The sequence below is a fragment of the Bos indicus x Bos taurus genome, chromosome 22 (genome assembly GCF_003369695.1).
Source record: "Bos indicus x Bos taurus breed Angus x Brahman F1 hybrid chromosome 22, Bos_hybrid_MaternalHap_v2.0, whole genome shotgun sequence".
Classification (NCBI taxonomy): Eukaryota; Metazoa; Chordata; class Mammalia; order Artiodactyla; family Bovidae; genus Bos; species Bos indicus x Bos taurus.
In genome coordinates this window covers 48,239,398-48,265,585 of record NC_040097.1, presented here as the reverse complement: position 1 = coordinate 48,265,585, position 26,188 = coordinate 48,239,398, and the positions used below count along the sequence as shown (strand labels likewise).

General features: G+C 47.8%; 2 protein-coding genes across 5 annotated transcripts in view; one reads left to right on the top strand and one right to left on the bottom strand.

Moving 5' to 3' along the window:
- CCR8 (C-C motif chemokine receptor 8) overlaps window positions 1–26,188 on the top strand; it is a 133,302-nt gene that overhangs the window by 66,006 nt on the left and 41,108 nt on the right. The window contains exons 3-7 of one of the 2 annotated variants that reach the window (XM_027523772.1): window positions 20,260–20,337; window positions 21,069–21,147; window positions 21,984–23,363; window positions 23,848–24,026; window positions 24,721–24,883. The gene's annotated coding sequence lies outside the window, so the exon portion shown is untranslated. Of the gene's footprint in view, window positions 1–20,259; window positions 20,338–21,068; window positions 21,148–21,983; window positions 23,364–23,847; window positions 24,884–26,188 lie in introns of both variants that reach the window. The other variant, XM_027523771.1, reaches the window with a different exon arrangement.
- On the bottom strand, window positions 126–14,247 carry CX3CR1 (C-X3-C motif chemokine receptor 1). Of its 3 annotated transcripts, XM_027523768.1 has the most exons (3): window positions 14,125–14,247; window positions 5,132–5,342; window positions 126–3,253 (listed from the first exon to the last, which is right to left on the bottom strand). In XM_027523768.1, the coding sequence occupies exons 2-3, from the start codon at window positions 5,132–5,134 to the stop codon at window positions 2,168–2,170; spliced, it is 1,089 nt and encodes a 362-aa protein (XP_027379569.1). In that variant the 5' UTR covers window positions 5,135–5,342; window positions 14,125–14,247; the 3' UTR covers window positions 126–2,167. The 3 variants fall into 3 exon arrangements, with proteins under 3 accessions (XP_027379569.1, XP_027379570.1, XP_027379571.1); XM_027523769.1 differs by lacking the exon at window positions 5,132–5,342 and having other exon boundaries at window positions 14,125–14,243; XM_027523770.1 differs by lacking the exons at window positions 5,132–5,342; window positions 14,125–14,247 and adding an exon at window positions 4,637–5,125.

The following is a 26,188-nucleotide window of genomic DNA, read 5'->3' as shown; positions in this document are numbered from 1 at the left end:
TAACTTCTGAGTTCTGCATTTAAACATTGAACGCCTCTTAAGCATTGAGGGCAGCGGCCTTATCACACTCATCTTTGGAACAGCTCTGGATCTGAGCTCACGTGTTATATATAATACGTACTCAATAAAGGTTTTGCAGTTTATTAGTCCCATATGTATGTGTCAAAGGCTAAGAAGTACCCATGCTCTTTGGCTCAGTTAGCCCCATGGGAAGGAATTTATCCAAACAAAGTAATTGAAGGGGAGAAAGGAAATTACACAGAAAAGTGCCATAAAATATGTATTTGTTAAATATTAGAAACACATGAAGTGCTTATTAACAGGGTAAGGATAAGTTGCAGTACATGATCTTAATGGAATGTAATTCATTCTGTCATTGGGTAAACAAATACATTGACTTCCAAGGCGTGAGAAATACAGCAATGAGTCAGATGCCTTCAGTGAGTACACAACCTGGCTGAGTCTTCTAAAATGATCATTACAAAACTGTGCAGAGACAGAGCGTTATCTGTGGCCTAATGTTAAGAGAGAGAAAAAAAAAGCAGATTATAGAACTGTCCGTACACTATGACTGCAACTTGAAACATGTGAGGCTGTGAACAGGTCCAGTGGGCACATGAAGATATTGCGTGATTAGATTATAGGTGATATTTTCTTTAGCATCATCACAATTGTTTTTCAAGCTTTAAAGTTTCAGACCATCTCAAACATTAACTGAGAAAGGGAAAGCTGTTCCAGGGACTCGGGCTGTTCAGGTTGGCAGTGGCATGAATGATGAGGTTCTCTCCATATAGGGTTGTCACCAGTTGATTGGGAGGAAATGGTCCAGGCAGCCTGGGAGGACTGAGTCAGGAAAGCCTATCAATCTGTATATCTAGGAGTGTCCATTGAGCACTACTGTGGGAGGCAGCCTTCTCCGTGTCAAGGGCTGCATCACAAGCAGAACCTGTGAGGCCTTTCCAAGTTCTGTCAACAGCACTACTTAAGCATGGCGCCGGGTGGGGGAAAGGCTGAAGTCTGGGAACCTGGCAGGAGGGTTGGAATCTGTGAGAGCTGGAGGCTGGCTCCTCATGCTGCATGCTTCCTACATGAAAAGAGTTATAATTTCCATTCTACAGATGAGGAAACTAAGCTCAGTTGGCCCCCAGTTATCCAGTGGATAAGTGATAGAGTTGAGATTAGAAACTATGCCTTCTCAGTTTGGGCCAGTGTTTCTTTTCTGTTTATTCCCCTGGGTTCTGGATCAGGTGGTGATGCATGTGACCAGATGGAAGAGACCTGCCTGAGGCGGGAGCTGGAGTCCTTTGAGAAAAGAAGGCGCTGGGGAATCTGTTATTGGGACTGCATGATGGAACATCTTGGAGGCCAGGCATTTGAGTTTGGACTTGATACAATGTACGCTAGGGGAACCTTTGTAGGTTTGGGGATATGATAGAGAGGGTTTAATGAAGAAGAGTCTGACATTGTGTGCTGGCCAGTATGATCAGGAGGGAGGCTGGGCCAGACACCCAGGACAGTTGGTGGGCAACTCTTGTTCAGTCTGATCAAAGAAGCACCCACACCTTCAGCTCTTTGGAAATACATCTTCCTGCATCTCCAACCACAATATTGGAATGGAAGCTGCCATCTTGTCTACCTCTTCCCTGTGGATACCATCTCGTGGTCCAGGGATGAAGATCTGATACAAACTTGGCCAATCAGAGCCCTTCCCTGGGGATTTCAACCTTGGCCTCAGAGGGGGATGGGTCTCACTCCCTCTCGGATGACAAAGATGTGTTATGTGAGTCTGGGATCTCTCTTACCACTCAGAGAATTGAGAGTCAGAGGACATGCTAGTTAGACTCAGTCTCTAGTTTTCTCTCACTGAGGACTCACCACCCATTGCCCATGCTATAAGGTGAATGTTACTGCCTCTTTTCAGGCTAAGTTAGTTTGAGTTGAATTTCGGTCATTTATAAGCAAGGAAGTCCTGACATTGGCAGTAAGAGCCATGTCTACTCTTTATCATTCAAATTTTGAGCACAAGTCTTGAAAATACTTTAGGATTGTTTTGGGAGCTTTGGATTCATTGTTTCTTGCATGTAAGAAGTTTTAAAATCTATCCTCATTATTCAGTGTCAACTCAGAAACTCCAGCCTTGCTGGAGGGACACAGCTTTGGGATCCCTTCAGAGAAGGATGGACGCATCTCCATCGCTGGTGTAATGAGTAAAATTGCTGCTCAGAACACTTTCCCGCCTGCTCCTTTGTGATTCAGACAGAGATGAAGAGAAACTGAGGTGGTCAGGATGGCAACACAGGACAGCCAGGCATTTCCTGTACAGACGGTAAAGGTATCGTCTGAACTTCTCTCCAGCAAATGCATAGATAAGGGGATTGAGGCAACAGTGGCTAAATGCAATTGTCTCTGTCACACTGATGGCCAACTTCAGATCTCTCTTCACATCACATTTGGGAAAGAAGTCATAGAGATTGAGTGTCTGTAAGAAAATCATGACATTATAGGGTGTCCAGAAGAGGAAAAAAACGACGACCACCAGAAAGATCAGCCTGATGGCTTTAGCTTTCTTGTGGTTCTTGCAGGAAAACAATGTCTGCATGATTCTGAAGTAACAGTAACTCATAATGAGCAGGGGGAGCAGGAAGCCAAGAAAATTTATTTCCGTGTTGAGGATCACAGGCCAGATTTCCTGCAGGATCTCAGGGTAGTCGCCAAAGCATTCGTTCTCTTTCTCTCTGGTGAACATGAACTGCGGTGTGGCCACCAAGATGGCAGCTGCCCAGACGCCGAGGCTGGTGGTGACACCATGCTGCACGGTCCTGTTGCTCATGGAGTTGGCAGCCAGCACAATGGCCAGGAACCTGTCGACGCTGATAACGGTGATGAAGAATATGCCTCCAAAAAATCCAATGAAGAAGAAGGCAGTGATGAGTTTGCACGTGGCGTGGTGAAGGCCTTGCTCATTTATCACATAGTGAGTCCAGAAGGGCAAGGTGGCTACAAAGAGCAGATCAGACAAGGCCAGGTTCAGGAGGTAAATGTCAGTAATACTTTTGGACCTCTGGCTGTTGATGAGGGCAAACACCACCAGCAAATTTCCCACCAGGCCAAAGGCAAAGACGAGGGAGTAGAGTATGACCACGAAGACAGTTCCCAAGGCCACGATGTCCCCCATATCACAGACTTCTGCAAGGTCATAATACTCGAAGTTTTCTGAAGTTGATTCAGGGAGGGTGGTGTGCATGGTGAGCACCTGGATGAGAAAGGAAGACAAGTAATGGCATGGGTTCTCAGAGAAACAAAGTTGTAGTTCCACTCCTTACGTACAAAGGCAGACGAAACAAGCTTTTGGTTGGGTGTCTGACCAGTGCATCTCCCAGTGTCCTGTGTGCGGTCTTATTTAATCTCTGTGATGGAGGCTATAACAGACCCCTCTGGCAGAGAGGAAACCAGGCTCTGAGATGCTCAGTGACTTGCCAGAAACGACACAGTAAATGGCTCAGTTAGCATTTGAACGTCAGTCTTTTGAAGCTTGAGACAGATATTTTTTTCTTTGATTTTCAAAAGTCTATCTGAAAGGTAGCCAGCTTAACCAGGGTGTGGATGGGTGAGAGAGGACCATGAGCGAGCAAGGAGGAGAGGGATGGGGTGGTGTGTGTATTAGTTGCTCAGTCATGTCCTGCTCTTTGCAACCCCATAGACTATAGCCTGCCATATATCCTCTGTCCATGGGGATTCTCCAGGCAAGAATATTGGCGTGGGTTGCCATGCCCTCCTCCAGGGGTTCTTCCCAACCCAGGGATCAAACCCAGGTCTCTCACATTGCAGGCAGGTTCTTTACCAACTGAGCCACCAGGGAAGCCCAGGAATACTGGCATGGGTAGCCTAACCCTCTTCAGGGGATCTTTCCAACCCAGGAATCAAACTGGGGTCTCCTGCATTGCAGGCGGATTCTTTACCAGCTGAACTGGTGCCATAATTCACACTTCCATTTCAAACTTCCCCAGTGCCATTCTCCACCCCCTTCCTTTCTTCCACCTCTCTACCCTCTGGACTCTTGTTTCTCCTGCTTGAAGACTGAAGAGAGAGGTCTCAGATGTCGCAGAGCCCTGGGCAGACCTGCACCCAGAGACCTGTCTTTGTTTTTGCGAGCCATTTCTTTTCCTCTTCCTCTATGAACCAAGTCTTTCTCTTCCTTAATGAATAATCCTTAAGGATTGTTATTCCTTCCTTAAGGAATAATCCTAGAGTCAGACACTCTAGGGTGATTACCTTGCCTTGATTTGGCCAGGACTCTTCTGGTTTTAGCACTGAAAGCCTCACATTTCGGAAACCCCTAAATTCTAAGTCAACTGGGATGGTCAGTCATCCTACAAGTGCAGAGGGTGTGCCAGCATCATCCAGGCCTCTGCAGTCATGAAGGGGCCAATGGATCCCAGATGGAGGGTGGGCTCAGTTAGCCTGTGAGCTCGGGTTCCAGGGGCTAATAATAATTACCAGTCCTGCACTTCAGTGTGGCCTACCCTCCCCTACTGTTCTTCTCCTGTTTCTTTCTGGGCAGGAATGGAAAGGCAAGACATTTCTCAGTTTGGGAAGTGACACATGCCCATCCTCCCTTCTCCCAGCCAGGACTCACTCCAGAGTCTGCAAGGGGAGTCCTTTCGCAGATGGATGGACCTCTGGGGCCCCTCCTCTTCCTTGTGATACCACGAGACAGGCTCTCAGAAACCTCAGCACACACCTTCTGCTTGTCACTGCCTGTCTCCCAGCACAGCTAAAACCAAAGCTCATACTTCTCTAACCAAGGGAGTTTCCACACCTTGCTACACCCTTTTCATGCTGGTTGTACCAAGATGGTGTCTCTGCCAAGGTGAGGACCCACCCTTTGCTTCTCCCTTCCCAGCCTCAGCTTGGTATGCTGATCTACTTCTCTGTCTCACCCAGCCTGCTGGCGAAGTGGCCCAAGGCCTTCTGACCTGGGCCATCTCAGGCTGGGATGGAGTCCTCAGCCCCAGGAAAGTGTGTGCTCTTTGCTCTTGGCTACAATGCCCTTTTCTCAGAGAGGATCCTCTAGCCATGACCTTAATCAATAAAAGTTAAGTTGAACCGTATAAAGTGGCTGATGTTCAACCATTTTAAGTGACAGAGATGTCAGATGCTCAGCTGAAATGTGGGGAGGCAGGGAGCAGTCGTGTGGTGCAAGTGGCTTGCAGCAGGAGCCCGTCTTCCCGGACTTGGAGCTTGTAGGATAGCCAACAGTCAAGTCCTTGTTGGGGATGCTGGGGCTGGCTCCCCTCTTCCTCCTCCTCCTCCCCCCAGTGTCAGGAGCTGGCAGTGTTGACCTAGAGAGGAGTCCAAGGACAATAAAAGTCATTTTATGTCTCTTCGGGGCCTGTATTCAGTCCTAAAGCCCAGGAACTTGCTGCTTTTAGATTGACTTGATTTTTTTTTTTTTTTGGAAACTAAACACATTTTAATAGAAAACAAAATACAAAATAAACTCTTTTCAGAAAACAGAAATATTTAATCCTTTTCCCACAAATTAGAAGCTGCTTCATCCTCAGAGCATAGTTTTTGATGCCTGTGTTTGTACTTAAGATTTGTTTCAGACTGTTCATTAAACTGCTATTGCAAAGCAGGTGGGAGGGATGGTCTCAGGAGGAAAAGATGCTAGAAAAGCCACACCTCAGAATCATTTGGAAATTCAACATTGTTTAATTCTTTCTTTTGACTTTTCACTTCTAATTATTTTCATTTCTTTACCACAGTCCGTCCTTTTAGGGGAGAGAATTGTTAAAAGAAGTGCAGCCACAAAATGAATCTTTCTTTCCCACCATTGCTGCGAGAGCCCAAGACTTTCTCAGTCAAATCTGCCCACCCACTTCTAGAAACATGTCAGCTGGAGTGACCCAACTGTCACCCAGGAATTTTCCCTTTCTCCCAATACACTGTGCGACCAAGTTCTCTGAATTCCCTGAACCTCAAAATTCCAAGTATTCCAAAATTCCACAGCCAGTGCCAGGAGTAAAACCTGAAAGACGAGAGCAGAGAAGGCCCCCTCTGCCAGGGCTAGGTTTCTTCTTCTCAATAATAATTATTAACAATAACAAAAAGTCCTGGGTTCTGTAGTCATAGAAAAGGAAAGACGTCTGCCAGGATGACGCTGCCCCCTTCCCTGATTCTCACCCCCGCATTCCTACCTGGCTAGAGTGCCTTCCGCCCAGTGATCCTGCGGCATTGCTCCCGGAGAGGGCACCTGGCAAACACCCGCAGGTCAAGGGCAGCCCCAGCGAGGCAAGGGCACCTTGGTGCCAGAGATAGGGAGGGGCCGCACGAGGACACAGTGGGATCTCCGTGATTCCTGTCTCATTTGTTCCCCATCACCACCCTTCCTGCCCCTGTCCTTCCACACTTGGGGGCTGAGTGCAGAGTGGTGGGTTGGGGACATCTGCAGGGCAAGGGGGGACACGGGGAGTCTTTCACAGTCAGTCAGTGATTCCATCTGTCTGTCCTAAGACTTGCCGTCTGGAGCTCTTCACATGCCCCAGTCTGAGATTGACTTGGTTTTTGCCAAACATGCACGTGCTGGGTCTCATGTTCTCTCGGCACTGTGTCTCATACACAGGGACCTCCTACTAATCTTCAGGAAGGTGTCTCTGGATCACTGAAGAGCAAGGAGACAGGCGAGAAGGGCACAGGCACACACATCGCAGCCCTGGGCCAGGCGCCCAGTAAGGAGAGAGGAGGACCGGGCACCTCCTTGCCCCCTGGCCCCTGTTTGTTTCAGACATCCTGGCCTCCCCCGAGCTCTTGCTGCACCTCCCCTGACCTCTCATCACAAATATCCCCGGAGCCCTTCAGCAGGGCAGTGAATTAAATACAGAACTTTCCTTTCAGAACTGTAATAAGGCTTAAATAACACCAAGTGTCTAGAACTTGATAGTTTTATCCAGGCACCTTTTCAGGAAAGGTGAGCCCAAGCAGGACCTTTTATTTCTAGGTCCTCTGAGATGTTCCAGCCCTGGGCCAGGAACCTGAAGATAGGACTCTTGGCAGCAGATGAGAGTGGGGCCAATGCCCAGGGGTCAGAGGGCTGTCAGGGATCTACTTGACTTTCACTCAGGCTGGACACTGGCCTCCTGGCCCCTGAGGGGCCAGAAATCAAGTGCAAGAATCCAATGCAATAAGCCCTTGCAGCATGTAGTAAGTGACATCCATGTAGATGGGGTTGCCAGGGGAAGGGTGGGTGCTGGAATGAAGCATTAGCATAATGCTGCTAATTATTAGCTGCACTAACCCAGGCTGCACTACACACATCCCCCCAACTATACTTGGGCCTCCTCACCCTCTGCTCTGTTAAGTCAACGTTTTACTAAATGATGCTGAGCTGAGAGAGTCTGGGCTAAACCTAGAAGCTGAGCTTTGAGTACACATGGCTGTCTTAGTCATGTAAAAATGAATTTTGTAGAACCTGCTTTAAAAAACACCCAGCCAGCTCTACTGCTGATCCTGTCCTACTTCCTCCGGTCACTTCCTTTTCTTTGGCCTGCTCACTTATTTTTTAACCTTTTTTTTTTTTGGGTCATTATTACCCACTTTTTCCAACTGGCTTCCCTTTTCTGTACTTCCTTCTCATTAGGTGGCCTCCATCCCCTTTCTTCTCCCTAACGTCTTTTTCGTGTTGCTTCCCCCTGTCTTTTGGCTTCACGTCCTGCTTACCGTTTTCTAGATCCAATGTGCCTTGTTTGTTTACCTCCCTTGCTCTCTTTCTATGGCCTTTTAGGCCCTTGAGTACAGAAGGGTTTGAGGTTCAGTCTAATGCCAATTGTTAGGCTTAATATTTTTCTTTTGGACCAAACAAAACTCAGGAATTGCTTGATCCTGGATCCCGACTTTCCCCACGTGGGTGCCACTGTCTCTTGACATTCCAGAACCTGAGGTTATCCTCTGAAAGCCCTGGTTTAGAAGGAGAGAAGGCTGCCATTCCTGGGGACCCGCTAAGTGTCATGCTACAGACACAAGACCCTATTTAATTCTTGCCACAACACCTCTTGGGAAATGACTACAAAATAACCACCAGCAAGCAGAGAGACTTGAGTAACTTATCAAAGGAGCAGCAGAGCCAGGATTTTAAGCCAGATGCGTCTCTTCACAAAGCCATGCTTCCTGCCCTGCACTGGGTTTTTCCTCTTGGAGGGAAATTCTGCAGGTTACTGCAGGCCACATCTCTAGAACAAGAGCTGGAAAATAGTAGAGGTGACCCCCCCTCCTTTAAAGGATAAAATTCATGATGTGACCCTGAGCACTGTTCCTGGGTTTAGACTCGGGACCCAGAAGGCTGACCCGCAGTGAGATAGCAGGTGGGGAATGGAGGGGGAGGAGATATTATTTGCCTCTCCAGCTGTGACCAGGTGGTGGTCCTCACTGTCAGACCCTCAGAATCTAACTCTCAGTAATGTGGTGAGAAAATTTAGATCCTTTTCTCTGGAGAAGAAAAGGTTGAAAGCTAAAGGATCAGCTTCTTTCCTGCCTTCAAATACGCAGAGTTGCTCTTCAGAGCTGCATACTTCATAGGGGTCCACACACCCTGAGATCAGCTGGCAGACCCTGAGCACCTCCCTCCCAGCTGTGCCTCAGTGCCTTGATGTGGGTAATGCAAACCCTGGACTGGACCATCTCTGAGAGCCCGGTCAGCCCTGGATCATCAGTTTTCCAAGGACCGAACAGAAGGAAACAGTCTTAAAAGAGCAGCATGAGTCCTGGGTCGGAGAAGTGCAGCCTCGTGTCCACAGAGTGACTGCCTAGCAACCTGCGAAGCTTCTGGGCTCACAGGCACCCAGCATTTAGATGAGCTTCTGCTTGGAGACAGAGAGCTGAATCAGTTAACTTTGGGTTCTGACAAATCTGGAGTTCACCACGGGCAATAGGAAGGTTCTCAGTCTGACCCCAAGTCCACTCCCCTGGCTCTTTGAGCCCCTGTGTTTTCAGAACCTGGTGGTTTTCCAGTTTACAATGATAGTTATTTTTATAAGAGACCTTTCCTTAGGATTCAGAGAGAGCGAAGGCTGAGAAGGCAAAAATCAGGCAGATGGAGGGGCCTTGAATTCCATGCTGAGGGGCAGTGGCCACATTTTACAACTTACACCGCATCTTCCATGCACTACATTGAGTGACTCTATTCTTCCAGCAAGTCATCAACCTAGAAGGACTTGGCATGACCACCCCCCAGCATTTTATACAAGCCAAATGCACACCCCAAGCCAAGACCAGTAACAGGAAAAGACCATACATGGGGAAGGCCCCTGTGCTCGTGCGTGAGCTGGCCCTGCACAGAACCCGCCTTTGTTCTGGGCCACGCCTCCCTCTGCTTTCCTCTGCAGTGTCCTTACTGGTATTTATCTCTGTCAAAGTAAACTGTGAAATCTAGAAAAGAAATGCTTTATGATTTTCCTTTTTTAATAACTGAAGAAGACATGGACTCACTTATTAATTAATTGTGGATTAAGTCAATATCTATTAAGTATCTTTACCATACACTGGCATAAGGACAAGTAAAAATTTAAAATAAGAGGCTTAATTCTCCTTGTTGAAAATAAGGGAGAAGAGTCCCCTTATCTCTTTTTTCTTAGAGCATTTACTTTAGAAGATATATAGTTGTCCCTTCTCCCCTCTTGGACATGTGATCATTTCCTCTGCAGCTTTCCAGCTGGGAGCCATCTCTTTGAAATGCACATGTTGGTGGCCAGACTCCCAGTGCCAGGGGAGGAGAGGAGCCTGACTTGGGCAGGAACCTGGCTCCAAGTTACACAACTACTTCTGATGATAAAGGGATGAGAAGCTTGTTTCTCCTCTGGACGGATGAAGCCAGCTAATACAGATGACCATGCTGAACTTGGGATGAACTGTGTGTGACTGTCAGGTTCCCTGACTTGAGCTCTAGTTGTTGAGTGTCTTGAGTGTCTAAGGAGTTGTATCTGAAGTGAGATGTTTTTGTGTCTCTTTACTACCGCGTAGCGGTTTGCCTGTGAAGCATTTGATGTTTAATTCTTATTCAGTAATGACAGAGTTCTTCTAAACAGACATTTCTCCAAAGAAGACATACAAATGGCTAACAAACATGAAAAAATGCTCAACATCACTCATTATCAGAAAAATGCAAATCAAAACTACAATGTGGTACCATCTCATGCCAGTCAGAATGGCTGCTATCAAAAAGTCTATAAACAATAAATGCTGGAGAGGGTGTGGAGAAAAGGGAACCCTCTTACACTGTTGGTGGGAATGCAAACTAGTACAGCCACTATGGAGAACAGTGTGGAGATGCCTTAAAAAACTGGAAATAGAACTGCCATACGACCCAGCAATCCCACTGCTGGATATCACATCTAGGAAACCAGAAGGGAAAGAGACACGTGTACCCCAATGTTCATCGCAGCACTGTTTATAATAGCCAGGACATGGAAGCAACATAGATGTCCATCAGCAGACGAATGGATAAGAAAGCTGTGGTACATATACACAATGGAGTATTATGCAGCCATTAAAAAGAATACATTTAAATCAGTTCTAATGAGGCGGATGAAACTGGAGCCTATTATACAGAGTGAAGTAAGTCAGAAAGAAAAACACCAATACAGTATATTAATGCATACATATGGAATTTAGAAAGATGGCAATGATGACCCTATATGCAAGACAGCAAAAGAGACACAGATGTAAAGAACAGACTTTTGGACTCTGTGGGAGAAGGCGAGGCGGGGATGATTTGGGAGAATAGCATTGAAACATGTATATTACCATATGTGAAATAGATGGCCAGTCCAGGTTCGATGCATGAGGCAGGGTGCTCAGGGCTGGTGCACTGGGATGACCCTGAGGGATGGGATGGGGAGGGAGGTGGGAGGGGGGTTCAGGATGGGGGACACATGTACACCCATGGCTGATAGCTGTGCATGTATGGCAAAACCACCACAATATTGTAAAGTAATTAGCCTCCAATTAAAACAAACAAACAAAAAATAATGACAGAGTTCTTTCTCTACTATCTTCATGGAGAGGGTTTTCTGGGTCAGATATTTTGCTTTTCATTCTGTTTCCCCAACAATAGGTACTGTGCTTGTTTCTGTGGAGGTAAAAATGTCTAAGATACAGTCTCTGTGAATTTTTTATTATTGTTTCATAACAAGAGTGTAAGAAAAGTGATGGGGTGCATTTGATAAGTGCCCTTTGAATATGGGCCAATTTTGCATTTATCTATAAATTCATCTAAGCATTTCTGGTTGTATTTCATGCATGTTATTGTGGTGGCTGTGGTCTGTTCATTGTCACTGCTGAATAGGATTGCACCGTGTGAGTGTCCCGCGGTTATCATTTGTTTTATGCTGGTGCACACTGGTGGCTTTCAGTTTGAGACCTTGGTGAACGGTGCTGCATAAACATTTTTGTGTATACATCTACATCCCCTATAGTATGAATGCTCTTTTTTTCGGCTAGGAAAAGGAGTACGTCAAGGCTGTATATTGTCACCCTGCTTATTTAACTTATATGCAGATTACATCATGAAAAACACTGGGCTGGAAGAAGCATAAGCTGGAATCAAGATTGCCAGGAGAAATATCAATAACCTCAGATATACAGATGACACCACCCTTATGGCAGAAAGTGAAGTGGAACTAAAGAGCCTCTTGATGAAAGTGAAAGAGGAGAGTGAAAAAGTTGGCTTAAAGCTCAACATTCAGTAAACTAATATCATGGCCTCTGGTCCCATCATTTCATGGGAAATAGATAGGGAAACAGGGGAAACAGTGTCAGACTTTATTTTTTTGGGCTCCAATATCACTGCAGATGGTGAGTGCAGCCATGAAATTAAAAGACGCTTACTCCTTGGAAGACAAGTTATGAACAACCTAGATAGCATATTCAAAAGCAGAGACATTACTTTGCCAACAAAGGTCCATCTAGTCAAGGCTATGGTTTTTCCAGTGATCATGTATGGATGTGAGAGTTGGACTGTGAAGAAAGCTGAGCTCCAAAGAATTGATGCTTTTGAACCGTGGTGTTGGAGAAGACTCTTGAGAGTCCCTTGGACTGCAAGGAGATCCAACCAGTCCATCCTAAAGGAGATCAGTCCTGGGTATTCATTGGAAGGACTGATGCTGAAGCTGAAACTCCAATACTTTGGCCACCTCATGTGAAGAGTTGACTCATTGGAAAAGACTCTGATGCTGGGAGGGATTGGGGGCAGGAGGAGAAGGGGACGACAGAGGATGAGATGGTTGGATGGCATCACTGACTCGATGGACATAAGTTTGGGTGAACTCTGAGAGTTGGTGATGGACAGGGAGGCCTGGCATGCCGCGATTCATGGGGTCGCAAAGAGTCGGACACGACTGAGCGACTGAACTGATGCGACATGTGGGACCTGAGTTCCCTGACCATGGATTGATTCCATGCAACCTTCATTGGGAACATGGAGCCTTAAACACTGGACCACCAGGGAAGTCCCAGTATGAATGCATTTTTAAAATGCAAACCAAAAAAATAGATCTACTGTATGAATTCACATATGTGAAGGTGAGAAACACGCAAGGATAATCCATGTAAAGCATTAAAATCCTTGTAAAGCTACAAGGACAAGGAGAGAATCAATGACCATAAAGGTGAGGATTGGGGTGATTTCTGGGAGGGCAGGGGTGGTGATCCGGAGACACCTGATGGAGGCTGCTGGGGGCTGGTCAGGTTCTCTGCTGCTGCCTGGATGATGGTTAGATGGGAGATCAGTTTATGAGTTGTTGACCTGCACACTGTCCTTTGAGTGTATTATGTTTTCAAATGAACATAGGTTTAGGGAAAAGACAAAAGGGCACAGGAACAAGAGATGTTGTATAGGTTTTCTTCCCTACCAAGAGTCACAATTCACCCACATGTATGTCCACTCATACTTTCTTAATGAAGATGATGTTTCCCAATGACACAAACCTTCTGAGCCCGAATGTCCTCACGGTGATTATAAAAGCATACATCAATGTTGAACATCAAAGTCTGTCAGCAATTTATTACTAAAATGGTTTTCATTATAAATACAGTAGATGCTCATTATAAAAAATGCAGATGGTGCAAAAAAGCATGGAAGAAAAAGGAAAGAAAAAACTCAAGAAAGAAAGAAAAAATATATATTTTTTAAGTTATAGGGAAAAAAAATAAAGACCTAGACAAGGAAAAGACAACACACTTTTGAACAGAAAGTCAAGAATAAGGTAGTGCCAGAGGAAAGATCATTAAGGGCTTGCTGTCCATTTTACTTATTTTGTTCCTAAAAATACAAATTGTATGTATATGCTTCAGACTCTACAGTGGATTCTTACTGCTCCTATTTAAAAAAAAAGTCTTTTTAGGAATACATAGAGAAGGAGCATAAAACAGATGTGGAAAGTTAACAATAATAATAATAATGGGAGTTCCCTGGTGGTCCTATTTGCTAGGACTCCACGATTTTATTGCCCTGGCTGTGTTGAATCCCTGGTTAGGGAACTAAGATCTTGCAACACTTGCAGTACGGCCAGAAAAAAAATGATGATGATAATAATAACTTTGATGTTGTTTCTTACCTTAGAAAGTTAACAGTAATCCCTCAATATCATCCAGATACAACCTTACCTTTTAATTTTTTCTTTTATTGTAGTTGATTCATAATGTGTTAATTCTGCTATAGAATAGTGATTCATATATGTATATATTCTTTTCCATTATGGTTAATTATAGGATATTGAATATAGTTCCCTCGGCTGTAGTGTAGAACCTTGTTTTTTATCCACCCTATATATAATAGCTTGCAGATGCAATTTTAAATGATGCTTTTTTAATGAGCATTTCTCCATGCCCCTGAAACGTAATTACTAATACTTCTAATCATATTTCACCATGTTGAACACATCGTAAGTGATCTAATCAGTCACTATCTCCCCCTACCAAGCGCCCTAGTACATTTAGGCTGTAAGATCCTCTGGAAAATGGTCTCCCTTGTTGGCAAGTAAAGCAAACCAGCCTCATTAGCCCACTTTGACCTCTGACCACAGTGCCTCACCCAGGGCGCCCACAGGTGTGAAATAAGCCCTTCGCTCCTACCTGGGCTGGGTCTGGGGAGGGAACCTCGAGAGGTGGCGATGTGCCCGTCAGCCTTCCTGTCCCACGCACAGTCTGTCAGAGAGTATCTCCCTCTCCTCTGAGGGCATCTTTATTTGCAAAGTTAGCCAATAGTATCTGGTTTCCTGTGAGGCAGACTATCTTTAGATGCCGCTGCAGGCTCAGAAGCTCCAGGCTAGAGGCCAGCTGAGATGGGAGGGTCTGAAGTCAGAGACTCGGAAGAGCCTGGGGCAGACCCAGAGGGGCTAGGAGGGAGTGTGTTTACTTGGGCACTGTGTTACCTCTCTAACGGGGCCACGGGCAGGGAACAGAGTAGCTCTCTTTAATGATGTGCCTTCAGGAGGCCCAGAAACTGAGCCTCGGTTTTCCTGCTAATACAAGGGAACCCATAATACTTACCCGACAGCACTGGGGTGCAGATTAAATGAGCTACAGTTTTTCTTCTCAAAGTGTGATCCCAGCTGGGAGCTTCTCTGATGCAGCACCTCAGGCCGCCGCCACCCCAGACCTCTTGAATCAAACTCTGCATTTTTTTTTGATGCCTTCTAAGCTTTTATTTGCAATAAAGAAAAGTCATCTCTAGGTATCTGTATTTTTTGTATTTTTTCATGTGACTCACTTTATTGTGAATCTACTTTATTGTAGTGGTCTGGGACCAAACTCACAATATTTCTAAGGTATGCTTACATTGTTTTATTAAAAAAAATTTTTTTCTATCAAAATGTTTTTGACTTACAGCGTTTCAGGTATACAGCAAAGTGATTCAGTTACGCATACATCCATCCATACATATATATTCTTTTTCAGATTTTTTTCCATTATAGGTTATTATAAGATATGAAACATAGAGACTGTATTTTAATGAAATTTTTAGGAGTTTGATATAAACACAATGAATCTGAGAGGCATTGATACAGAAAGCACCTACTGAGTGCCTGGCTCCTGGTGGATACTTAATAATTACGGTTCCCCTCACCTCCCTCAGGGCACTTGGTGGTTCCCTGTGCCCTGCAGTCAAGCCCAAGCTCTGTATCTGAAGGGCAATGGCCCAGGCTGCTCTTGCGGGATGTGGTACCTGGCCAGGCCCTGATGTCCAGGCCATGCTGCTGCTCCCCGCCCTGGCCAGCTGCTTCTCTGACTTAATCTCAGTCACCTCGGCTGCACTGCCTTCCCGCTACTTCCTTACTTGCCTAAGTCATGTTTAAGGCCAAGCCTCCCTCTGGTCTGTCTTTATCCCAGGATCTGACCAGGTTCTGGCTCCAGTGGGCCTTCAGCACACATGTTCATTGAGTGGTCAGTGACACGATCCGCCCGCCAAGGCCTTCCCTGGCTGCCACTGTTCTCACAGCCTGCACCCAGCACGCCCCTGGGTCTCCTGTGGTCTCCGCAGGGTGGGGTTACTCCGTCAGCTTCCACCTCGCCTTCTCCCCATCCAGAACCAGCTGTGGTGGGACTGCAGTGCCACAGGCCGGGTGTGGCCACCTGGTGTTTGAGGAAGTCCGTTGCCCCGTTTCCTTTCTCAGTCTCTCCCTGGCCTCAGTCTCAGGCCACCTTTCCCTGCCTTTGGCCAGGCTGAAATGTGTGCCAAAAATAATCCACAGACTGCTGCTAGACACCCCCAGGTGGGAACGCAATACAGAGGAGCCAGTCCCACTGAGGACTGGCAGATGGACTTCACTCAAAAGCCTCAAGCTGCAGGAAACTTCAGATACTTGCTCGTGTTTCTGGACACTTTTTCTTTTCTGATTTTTGGCCGCACCACACACAGCAGGCAGGATATTAGTTCCTTGACTAGGGATTGAACCCATGTCCCCAACAGTAGAAGCATGGAGTCCTAACCACTGTACCACTAGGGAATTCCCTATGGACACCTTTTCAGAATGCGTGGAAGCATATTCCACCCAGACAGAGAAAAACTATGAAGTAGTTAAAACCCTCCTTAAGGAACTCTTTCTCCAAGTTGGATTGTCTACACCCTTCAAAGTGACGATGAGCCTGCTTCTGTCTCCAGTATAACCCACCAGGTATCTAAAACCATTGCATATTGTTGGCAACTATATTCATCCTGAAGACTACAATCAACAGGAAAAATTGAGAAAATGAATCACATACTGAAAGTGACCGCTGCTGAAATAAGTCAGGAGACTAACTTGGAGTAAGGCCTTGCCAGTTGCCCTGCGATGGATTAGAGTGGCTCCCAGAAGTAAGCCCTCAGGAATACTGTGTGGTAGACTGTTCCAGGTGTCTGCCTGGGCAGGAGAATCTGTAGAGGTCTTAAAGGACCTAGCAGTCACCAACTATGTTAAGATTTGGGTACTGTATGAACTTCTGTTCGTGAGTTTGCTTCCAATACATCCACCTACCCAACTAAGATGGTACAGCACCCCCTCCAGCCTGGGGATCGAGTCCTCCTTGAAACCTGGAGAGAACAAGGGCCTGGGCATCGACTTGCTGCTAAGTGGACAGGACCATACAAGGTACTGCAGAACACTTACTCCTCTGATAAATCAGCCAGGACAAGGCCATGGATTCCCCACACCTGAGTAGAACTCACTCCTCCAGAGATTTGACGGCATGAAGAAAAGCAGACTTGGCCTTGTGAGGTGTCAGGCAATATTAAGTTGCTGTTTGGAGTCAAGCCTCTTACCAGATAATTGATGATGACTCTTGCTCTTCTCTTTGGTTTCACTACACTGGTGACAGCCACTTGTTGGAAAGGAAATGCTTTAATAAAGCTATCTCAAGGGTGGCCAAAGGGGGAAAATAACCCTCTTTTTTTGAAGATATAAAGGTCATAGGCAGAGCATCATGGGCAGCCTTATTCCAAGTTTATGTGTATGTTCAAGTGCTTGTCTAAGTGTTGTGACCGGGCCATGAAAAGGGTATCCACATCCCCACGATTCAAACTGTTCATGCCCAGCCTGGGACTCAGGAATACTTCCAGCCCCAAGTTGGCCATTTGCATGACACGACCACCCCATCTTCACACCTGTTTGGTAGGAGGTAGCCAGAATGGCCGTCACCCCTTCTCCTACAGGATCGTGGGATGGGCGCTGATGGAGGTGAGCTGGAACAGAGAACACGTCTGGCGCCATATTGGACCTAGTCCTCTAGCTCTCGCGCTGTGCTCTGTTTGCTGTGCTTAGTTCTGCTGGCTCTGCACCTTGTAGAAGATCCATGCCTACAGCCAGAAATATACATAATAGCCCTTTCTCAAGGCTCTGCCTTTCAGGCTTGACCTTTAAAGGTGAAACACTTTCCCATTCATATAGAGATAAAAAGACGCAGGACAGAGAATAACCGTTGTCCTGGAGGTACATTGTTACAAGACCTTCCTGGCCAGCTGTAAGAACAAAGGATTATCACATGCCTCCCAGGGTCTGGCCAGCACCAAGAAGTCTGCAATAACCAGCCACACTCCATCTGCTTTTAGTATAAAAGGACTCTTGAGTTCTCACTCAGGTAAGAAGGCTCTTTGGGACACTGGTCACCCATCTTCTTGGTCTGCTGGCTTTCCAAATGAAGCTGTTATTCCTTGTCTTCACACCTCGTCTCTCAATTTATTGGCCTTTCATGTGGGGAGCGGGCTTCCCTGGTGACCCAGATGGTAAAGAATCTGCCTGCAATGCCAGAGACTGGGGTCTATCCCTGGGTTGGGAAGATCCCCTGGAGAAGGGAATGGCAGCCCACTCCAGTATTCATGCCTGGAGAATCCCATGGACAGAGGCTACAGTCTATGGGGTCACAAAGAGTTGAACATGACTGAACAACTAACACTTCCACTTTTTTTTCACTTTCATGTGGGGAGTAGTAGAAACTTAGGCTCAGGAACTGGGTAAAGGAAGCTTTAACTAACCTTATTGTGGTAAATATTTTACAGTCTATACATGTATCAAATCATCACATAGTAAGAGTAACTTACACATTAACACTTAAACTTATGTAATATTATATGTCAGTTATATCCAATAAAGCTGGAAATAAATATTGGGAAAAAAATTTTAAGCAAAAAGAAAACGTGTCTGTCATTCTCCAGGAGTCTCCTTTGGGTTGAAACATTTCTAAACCTCAACAGAATCAGGCAGAAGTTCTACAGGCTTATTTGCAAATTGAAGCACAAGTGTCCCTTTATTCCAAAATGGGTTTTCTTTTGCAGGCTAACTCTTAACCAGTGTTTGGTAACCACCGCTATTGTAGTGTTCGTACCTGTGTAAAGTTTTTGTACCAGCCTGACTCACTTGTTTGAGCACTGATTTATTAGGTATTTATTTATTTATTAATTAAATTTTTTTTTTTTTTTTTTTTTGCACAGTGTTGGGTTTTTGTTGCTGGACTCAGGCTGCTCTCTAGTTTTGGAGCACAGGCTCTAGGGCTCAGAGGCTTCAGGAGCTGTGGTGCACGGGCTTAGCTGTTCCGCAGCACATGGGATCTTCCTGGACCAGGGATCAAACCTGGGTCCTCTGCTTTGGCAGGCACATTCTTAACCACTGGACCACCAGAGAGTGCCTCAGTTATTTATTAAGCACATCCTGCATGCCATACCCTGTGCACAGGGCTGGCTATTTGTAACATAAACGTGAACAGGGCAGGGTCTCTACCCGATCTCTCCATGGTCTTGATCTGAGTTTGCCTTCCACACTTCAAGGTTGCAAAAAGAGACCGCTCTGGGAACACTGAGTGATCAGTCATTTTCCGGAGGACAGGGGAGTGGTCTGTCTTGCCTCTGTCCACCTAGGGCTCTCTTCCCCCTCCTGGTGTCTCCACTTCTCCCCAGCACTCCCCGAGGCCCAGAGCTTCAAGCTGGACAGCCAGTCAGCACACATAGCCCAGCCCATCAGGCAACCTCTGGCTGTGGGATACCCCTCAGTTTGACTCAAAGAGCATGGCTTTGATAACCAAAGAAATCTGCAGTAGCTGCGTTCTTGGGAGGGAGTGGTAGGTACAGGTGAAACTGGCAAGCCTTTAAGTTACAGGTAAAAAGCTTGCAGACCCACAGTGACTGGGAGTCACACTGTCCTAGTTCAGATCCTGACCCTGCCACTCAAGCTGTCTGACCTTGGTAAAGTTATTTCTCTGAGCCTGAGTTTCCTTATTGTGAAAAATTATGCTAATTACCCATTAGTCAAAGATAGTGTGAGGATAAGCAATGACATATCTAAAGCATGTCATATGGTGCTTGGAACATTGTGGGCCCTCAGGAAATGAAGAATGACTATTCAAGGCAAGAAGGTCCCAGACAGGGTAATAAAAATCTGCATTCAGGGGACTCATGGAAGAAGGAACATTCTCTTTCTAAGAGGCTCTGGTGGAAGCTTTCCCCTGGGAGGACAGGCCAGAAGGACCAAGTTGTATAGAGTCAAGAGGGTGGGTGATGGGCCTCACATACTGGGGGGCCGCTCAATGTACCACCTTCTCTTGGGGTCTCTGGGACTTTGAACACTACTGCCTATCCCCTTAAAAGTGGCAATCCTCTCTTCACTGCCTGTGATCCTGTTCCATCCCAGCTGCTCCCTTGATAAGGATTCTTGAGTGACAGCGGGTTGGGAGGGACTTACAGGATCTGGGCCTGGGCTGATTGAGTCTGTACAGGGATCCAGGAGGCAGAGTCAGTTCTGGATTGGCTGCTGCCAAGAAGCAGGGGAATTCGGTGATTTGGAATCTAATACATTTTACCTGGTACGTGAGAGTATGGAAACGGGCTAGAGTTGTCCCTGGTAACGGGGCAACAATCACCAACATTGGTCCACAGGTATATGTGCGAGGGTGGGGCTAGTCTTTTTGTTATTGGGGAGTGACCCTGTCTGAGCAGCTTTGATGTTCAGGTGAGAACTTAACAGTCAGGCAGCCAACAGGGGAGCTTCCCCTCTTGTATTAGGGAATCCAATACAGTGGAGCCCACAGAATGGGGACAATGAGAAGAATGGCCATGACTGCATGTGAAGTTCAGTCCATGGTTTACAAAGCTCTCCCACAGGAATTCCCTTTCAGGTCAGGAACTGAAATCCACAGAGGTTAGAGTAACCAGGCATTCAGCTGGTAGGTTGAGGGGTAGTAGAAAGGAAGTCCACACCAGGTCAGAAATTTACATACATGCAGTTCTTGACTGTTTCTCTGCAGATTACCAAACCCAAAGTGAAGTGGAGAACCATCACTCCTTCCTAAAGGGCTTTCCTCCTGGCCTTGAGAGAACAGCAGGTGAGGGGGGAATGGAAAATGGAGGGGTTGTTGATGGTGGGGGAGGAGCAGGTTGGTGAATTGTGTGCTCGATGGCTCAGTCATGTCCAACTCTTTGCAGCCCCATGGACTGTAGCCCTCCAGGCTCCTATGCTCCTTGAAATTTTCCAGGCAAGAATACAGGAATGAGATGCCATTTCCTACTCTTAGGGATCTTCTGGATCCAGGGGTCGAACCTGGGTCTCCTGCATTGGCAAGCAGATTCTTTACCACTAACGCCTCCTGGGGAGGTTGGTGAATCATTTCCTAAATGAAAGCCTTGGGGCTCCACTTTGTGGTTGTCACATGAACGGCTGGCCCCCGCCTGGCTGAGGCATGTGTGGGCCTCAAGGTCTCCTCTGGGGCTCTGAGTCAGGCAGGCCCTCTGCCAGGCACATCATAGTCAGGGGCTCATTTGATACTCAGCCCATTGACCTGAGAGCTGTGTGTACTCAGCCATCATACAGATGATAACACAGCTGAAGTCAGAGTTTACCCAGGAAAAGAGTGTTGAAGCTGGGCATTTAGGCCTTGCCTTGTCCAGTCATGGAGCTGCGGGTACAGCACAGACTCCCCTTCCCGATTATGAATTTGTAAGGGCTGTTTACAGTCAGACCACCAGCTAGGCTGTGAAACTGAGGAGTCATTTTTGGACTTGATAAAGAGCTTCCTATTTTCATAAAGTGCTTTCACACTGTCTCTTGGCCTCACAGAACCCCAGAAAGCAGGTTCATGAGACATGCTTATCTCCACTTTCCAACCAAGGAAGCAGAGGTGCAGAGATCATAACAGGTGAGACATCATCATCATCATCCTCATTATTAATGTGCACCCTGTGCTGAGTGCTTTGTGGTGGTTACCTTGTCTGCAAAGAGCAGGTTCTGTTCCCATTTTTCAGCTGCTGCTGCTGCTAAGTCATTTTAGTCGTGTCCAACTCTGTGTGACCCCATAGACGGCAGCCCACCAGGCTCCCCCATCCCTGGGATTCTCCAGGAAAGAACACTGGAGTGGGTTGCCATTTCCTTCTCCAATGCATGAAAGTGAAAAGTGAAAGTGAAGTCGCTCAGTCATGTCCGACTCTTCGAGACCCCATGGACTACAGCCCACCAGGCTCCTCCGTCCATGGGATTTTCCAGGCAAGAGTACTGGAGTGGGGTGCCATTGCCTACTCCCCCATTTTACAGAGGAGGATGCAAAGGCCCGGAAAAGGGCACAGCTCAGGACCCAGAGCTGCAGTCTGACTTTGGACTCCGAGCGCTTGCTTAGTGCCCTGCACCGACTCGTGGCTCTCTGGGCCGCAGGTCTGGTGAAAGATGAGCAGGAACGGGATTCTCTCTTCTCTGACGCCCTGTGCAGTGTTCTTTCTACTGCACCACATTGGCTCTGATGTCCTCTTTCAGCATCTGCAGGTGACAATACACTTGGAAACTTAAGAAAAGACGAGTCACATTCAGTTCTTTGGGGAGAAAAAAGTGTCAGCAAGATGAATGAGGGCAGATTCAAGGTCCTGGGGATGGGTGGTTGATGGGTGCATTGCCAGAGGTGAAGGTCAAGGCTGCACTCCAGGCCAAGCTCACAACTTACCCTGACTGCATGTCCTGAGAATTCTTCTAAAGCTTCTCTGGCAGGTGGCAGAAGCCTGTGCCGGTGGGTCAGTCTCTCCTGGGAGTCGTGGTTTCAAAATTGCAGTGTCTGGAGCTGCACTGTCCAGGGCAGTGGTCATGGGGCCACATGTGCCTATGGACCACTGGAGATGTGGCTCATCCTAATTGCACTGGGATGTAAGTATGAAATATTTACCAGGCTTCTGAATACTTAGCATGAAAAAAAAAAGAATGTTCCCTATCTCATTCATAATTTTTATATTAATTGCGTATTCAAATGATAATATTTTAGAGGTATGGGTTTAATAAAATGTTTTAATAGCAGTAATTTTACTTGTTTCTCCTTACTTTTAAAATCCTAGTGGAAATTATGTAGGTGGCTATTGCTGTTGGACACTACTGGAAGGCACTGATCTAAAGCTTTTGGTTCCTCTCGACATACAGTGGAAGCCAGACACCCCTCGGAGCTGTCCCACAGTGTGGCCTGCTTGTCCGACTCTCTGCGAGGTTTTGGAGTTGGCCAGTGGTGGAGTGGGAGGGAGGGAGAGGTGACCTCACAGCTTTGTCTCTCTGCCGAATGGGCACACGGAAGAGTTTCTGCAGCCTGGTGACAGGGAAACAGAAAAGTGGCCCATTTTCTATGTGAACCACACTTCTTACTTTGGCCAGGATCCCTTGGTTTAACCTCCTGCTACGCTACACTTCAGCAGCCATGAATTCACTTCAGTTCCTCAGGCTCCAAGCTTTTTCTGGTCTTGGCCCTTTCCTTCCATTCCTCCCCGCCTCCTCTCTCCCCACTCCTTGCTCCCCTCCTCTCCTTCCGTGGCTATCTCTTTAGATGGCAAGTGGGTCCCACAAAGAGGTCTCCCCAGCCCTCTCAGCTGTTCTAGATGCCCCGCCCTGTCAATTCAGTCCTTGATTTTGTCTTCAGAGGGCTGGTCCCGCTTTACCGGCACCCTTTAGAGCGTGTTTGAGGTCTGTCTCCTCATTGAACAGAGGCATCATGAGGGCGGGGACTGTGCTTACCTACTGCTGTGTCCTGGTGCCAACGTGGTCCCCTTGTGATAGGGAAGAACAAATCTGGCTCCGTATCAGGTCTGTTTGGCCTAACCTTTGTATTCTCTTGCTTTTGCTTCCAGTTAGGAATGCTGCCTATAGCCTGAAACACGCCAGAGAGCCATTCTCAAGGTTCTGACCTTAAAGACATAACACTTTGCCATTCCTATAGAGGTAAAAAGTTGCAGAACAGAGAGTAACATTTGTCTGGTTGGAGGTTTACAGGAACCTTGCGTCCTGACCTGTGCGGACAGCTGCACCGTTACTTCCTGCGGCAGCCACCGCCAGAGGGCGCCACAGTCATGAGGCCCGCTTGGAAGGGCCGCCACCGCCCACAGCCCCCAGATGGTGAGTGCTTCAGCGGGCAGAGGCTGGGCCTGGAGAGCCCCACACCTGGGGCCTTCCTCCTCACCGAGGGCTGGCCCCCTCTTCCAGGGTGTGTCTCAGAGGGGCTGTGGTCACCCAGTCAAGCCCAGCTCAATCCTCTTCTTTGGGAGATCCCAGGCTTCTCGGAAACAGTATCCAAGCCCTAAAAATCTCAGAGTATTTGTGCTGGTCTTGGGGACCCCCCACAGGGTGAAGGGGAAATGATGAAAGGGGCCAGATGGCTGGTGGGCGCAGGCACTGGGTGCAGGGAACTCCACCTCGGGGCTCCTTCCCCCCAGATGGAAGAGTATCAGCGGAAGCAGTTCTGCCCGGAAAGGTCCAGAAACCCGGCAGGGCCAGGCGGATTCAGCAGTCACCCAGCAGATGTCACCGTCCCTCCTCTCCAGGCCGAGCCCCGGGGGCTGCACCCTGTTCTGAGTCCCCACTCGCCTCCCCCTCTTCTCAGGGAGAAGGAGCCAGTGGGGAGAGTGGAGATGGGTGCGGAGACAGATACACAGACAGACAGGCTGGCAGAAAGTAAGTGTGCTGGGCGGGAGCGAGAAGGAGAGAAAGCCCGGCATCAGGGGAAAACGCTTGGCTTGAAAGACTGAAAAGGATGGTCTGAGGGAGCATGCAGGAGAACAGGTAATGTATTCACTGAGCACCCCCCTGCTCCCCACACTCAGAAGCCTTTTGCAGGCAGACCTGAGCCATGTGCCTCTTTTACCCTGATGGATGCACACCTCAAGGCCTGCTTAGCTAGGCTTCTGCCTCACCCCAAAACACACAGAAACGACCGTGACATTGACTCACCAAGTTTACCAAAAACAAGGAAAATGGTAAAGCATAAGAGTGAACAAGGAATCTGCTGAAGACATGGGCGGGGCAGGGGGGGAGGGGAGCAGAGCTTGGATGAGAGAGGAGAGACACAGAAGTTAAAAGGTGGGGAGGAGAAGGATGAGGTCATGAGGCCTGCCAGGCCAGTCTCCAGGGCCCTGGGGAACATCCAGAGGTCACCCACATTCAGGGCAAGGGGCGAAGCCTCTGGACAAGGGGGCCAGGTCTCAATCCTGTAACTGAATGGATTTTTCCCTGGAGGCCACCATGGAAAAGCTGCCTGGTTCACTTCAAGGGCTCCTCGAATTCAGCTGTGCACCTGGGCCCCCCATTGCCAGGGTGGTCTTTGGAGACACCACACTGCGGGTGACCAGGGCTCAGAAGGGTTTCTGCTCAGGTAGCACCCGGGCTGGGGGAACAGTCAGGCAGACCTTCAGAAAGGTGGGCAGCAGCACACACAGCGTTTGTGAAACTGCCCATTCTTCTCTGTGGCTATTGGCAGCTGCTTTTCCACTGACCCTTCATTTGCCGGGTGGCTGATTCTGAACAACACGTCTGGGGTTGCACGGGCTGATGCTACATCTCACGGATGATGTCATCTGGGACCTCGCTGTGACCAAAGGGCACCCACTGCGTGCTCCCTGCTCAGTGAGTCAGAGCCATACGTAAGTTGACCGTTGGGGGCCATGGACAGCTATTTTCCAAATGCTTTTGAGTCATTCTTTCAGCCCTGCCTCTGTGTATGAGAAGCAGGGGTGGCTGGAGGGCTGAGCCCACACGTGTGTGACCGTTTCCCACTCAGCATGATGAAACAGCGAGTCCACATCCTCCCTGGGGCCTCTCCAGGCTGTACACGGAGTGTGCTTGCCTGCTTTTCGCCTGTTCCAGCAGATTTATGGAGCCCTGAGCTGAAGCTGGGGGTAGGACAGGGGTGCAGAACTTTGAATCCCAAAGATTCAGTCTGGAGTCTCTGCCTTCCAGAGACTATGCCTACATCAAATCCTGGAAGAGATGAAGGACAGTGGGCTGAGGAAAAGAAAGAGAAAGGTAGAGAAAAAATACAAAATAGAAAGAGGGTTTCCAGGTAATATAGTCAATGAGAAAGTCTAGGGGCGCCCTTCTGGTTCAGACTACCTAAGAAACTGGGTGATTATTTTAAAACACCTTTTAAAATAAATGACTGATGCGGCAGAAAAGCACAGAAAGATCTCAGGGCCTGGGATGCAAATTCAGAAAAGTGAGGAAAACCGGAGCCTGCATCACTCTGGGCACCCTGGGGTCCCTCAGGTCGGGAGCCTGGTCTTCATGTGCTGTGGCCCTGCAGCGAGGAGACAAGGAGAGAAAGGCTGGGCTGGGAAGGAGGGAGTCTGTCTGAGGCCCACACAGAGCCAGATTCCTCAAAGGACAGCCCCCTCAGTGCCTGTCTTAGCTCCGTCCCTAGAAAGCAGGGGCTGGCGCATAAAGCCTGTGTAGTAATTGCCATACTGGGATGTGTGAGTCAAGGGAACAAAGTGAAGGGAAAAGGGGAGTGAGGCTGGGAGAGGAAGAACAGTACACAGAGGTTTATTCCTGAGCTGGCCACAGCTTCATGAGAGAGTGCTCTGGTCACCAGGTCATGTGGGACCTCTCCCAGAGACTCGGGGAGCCACTGCCTCTTAGAGCAGTCACCTGCAGGAGCAAAGGGCAAGCAGTTTACTCCTCTCTTTCTCTTGAGTCTCTCTAGTCCACGTTTCGCCCCTGGGGCGTTCACGTCCCTGCATTTCTGGGTTATGTAACCTGGGCTCTCTGGGCAGCCACTGGGACAGCCAGAGGCTCCGTGGGTACAGGCAGGTCAGACCTAGAAGCACAGCTGTCGCCTCTGCGGGTGCAGTGGGCATGACAGAGGCTGCCTCACAGCCATCACCTAATCCCTGGGGATGCTCACACACTGGGACACTCCAGCTGGGAAGCAGTCAGTGTTCGGAAGGCCA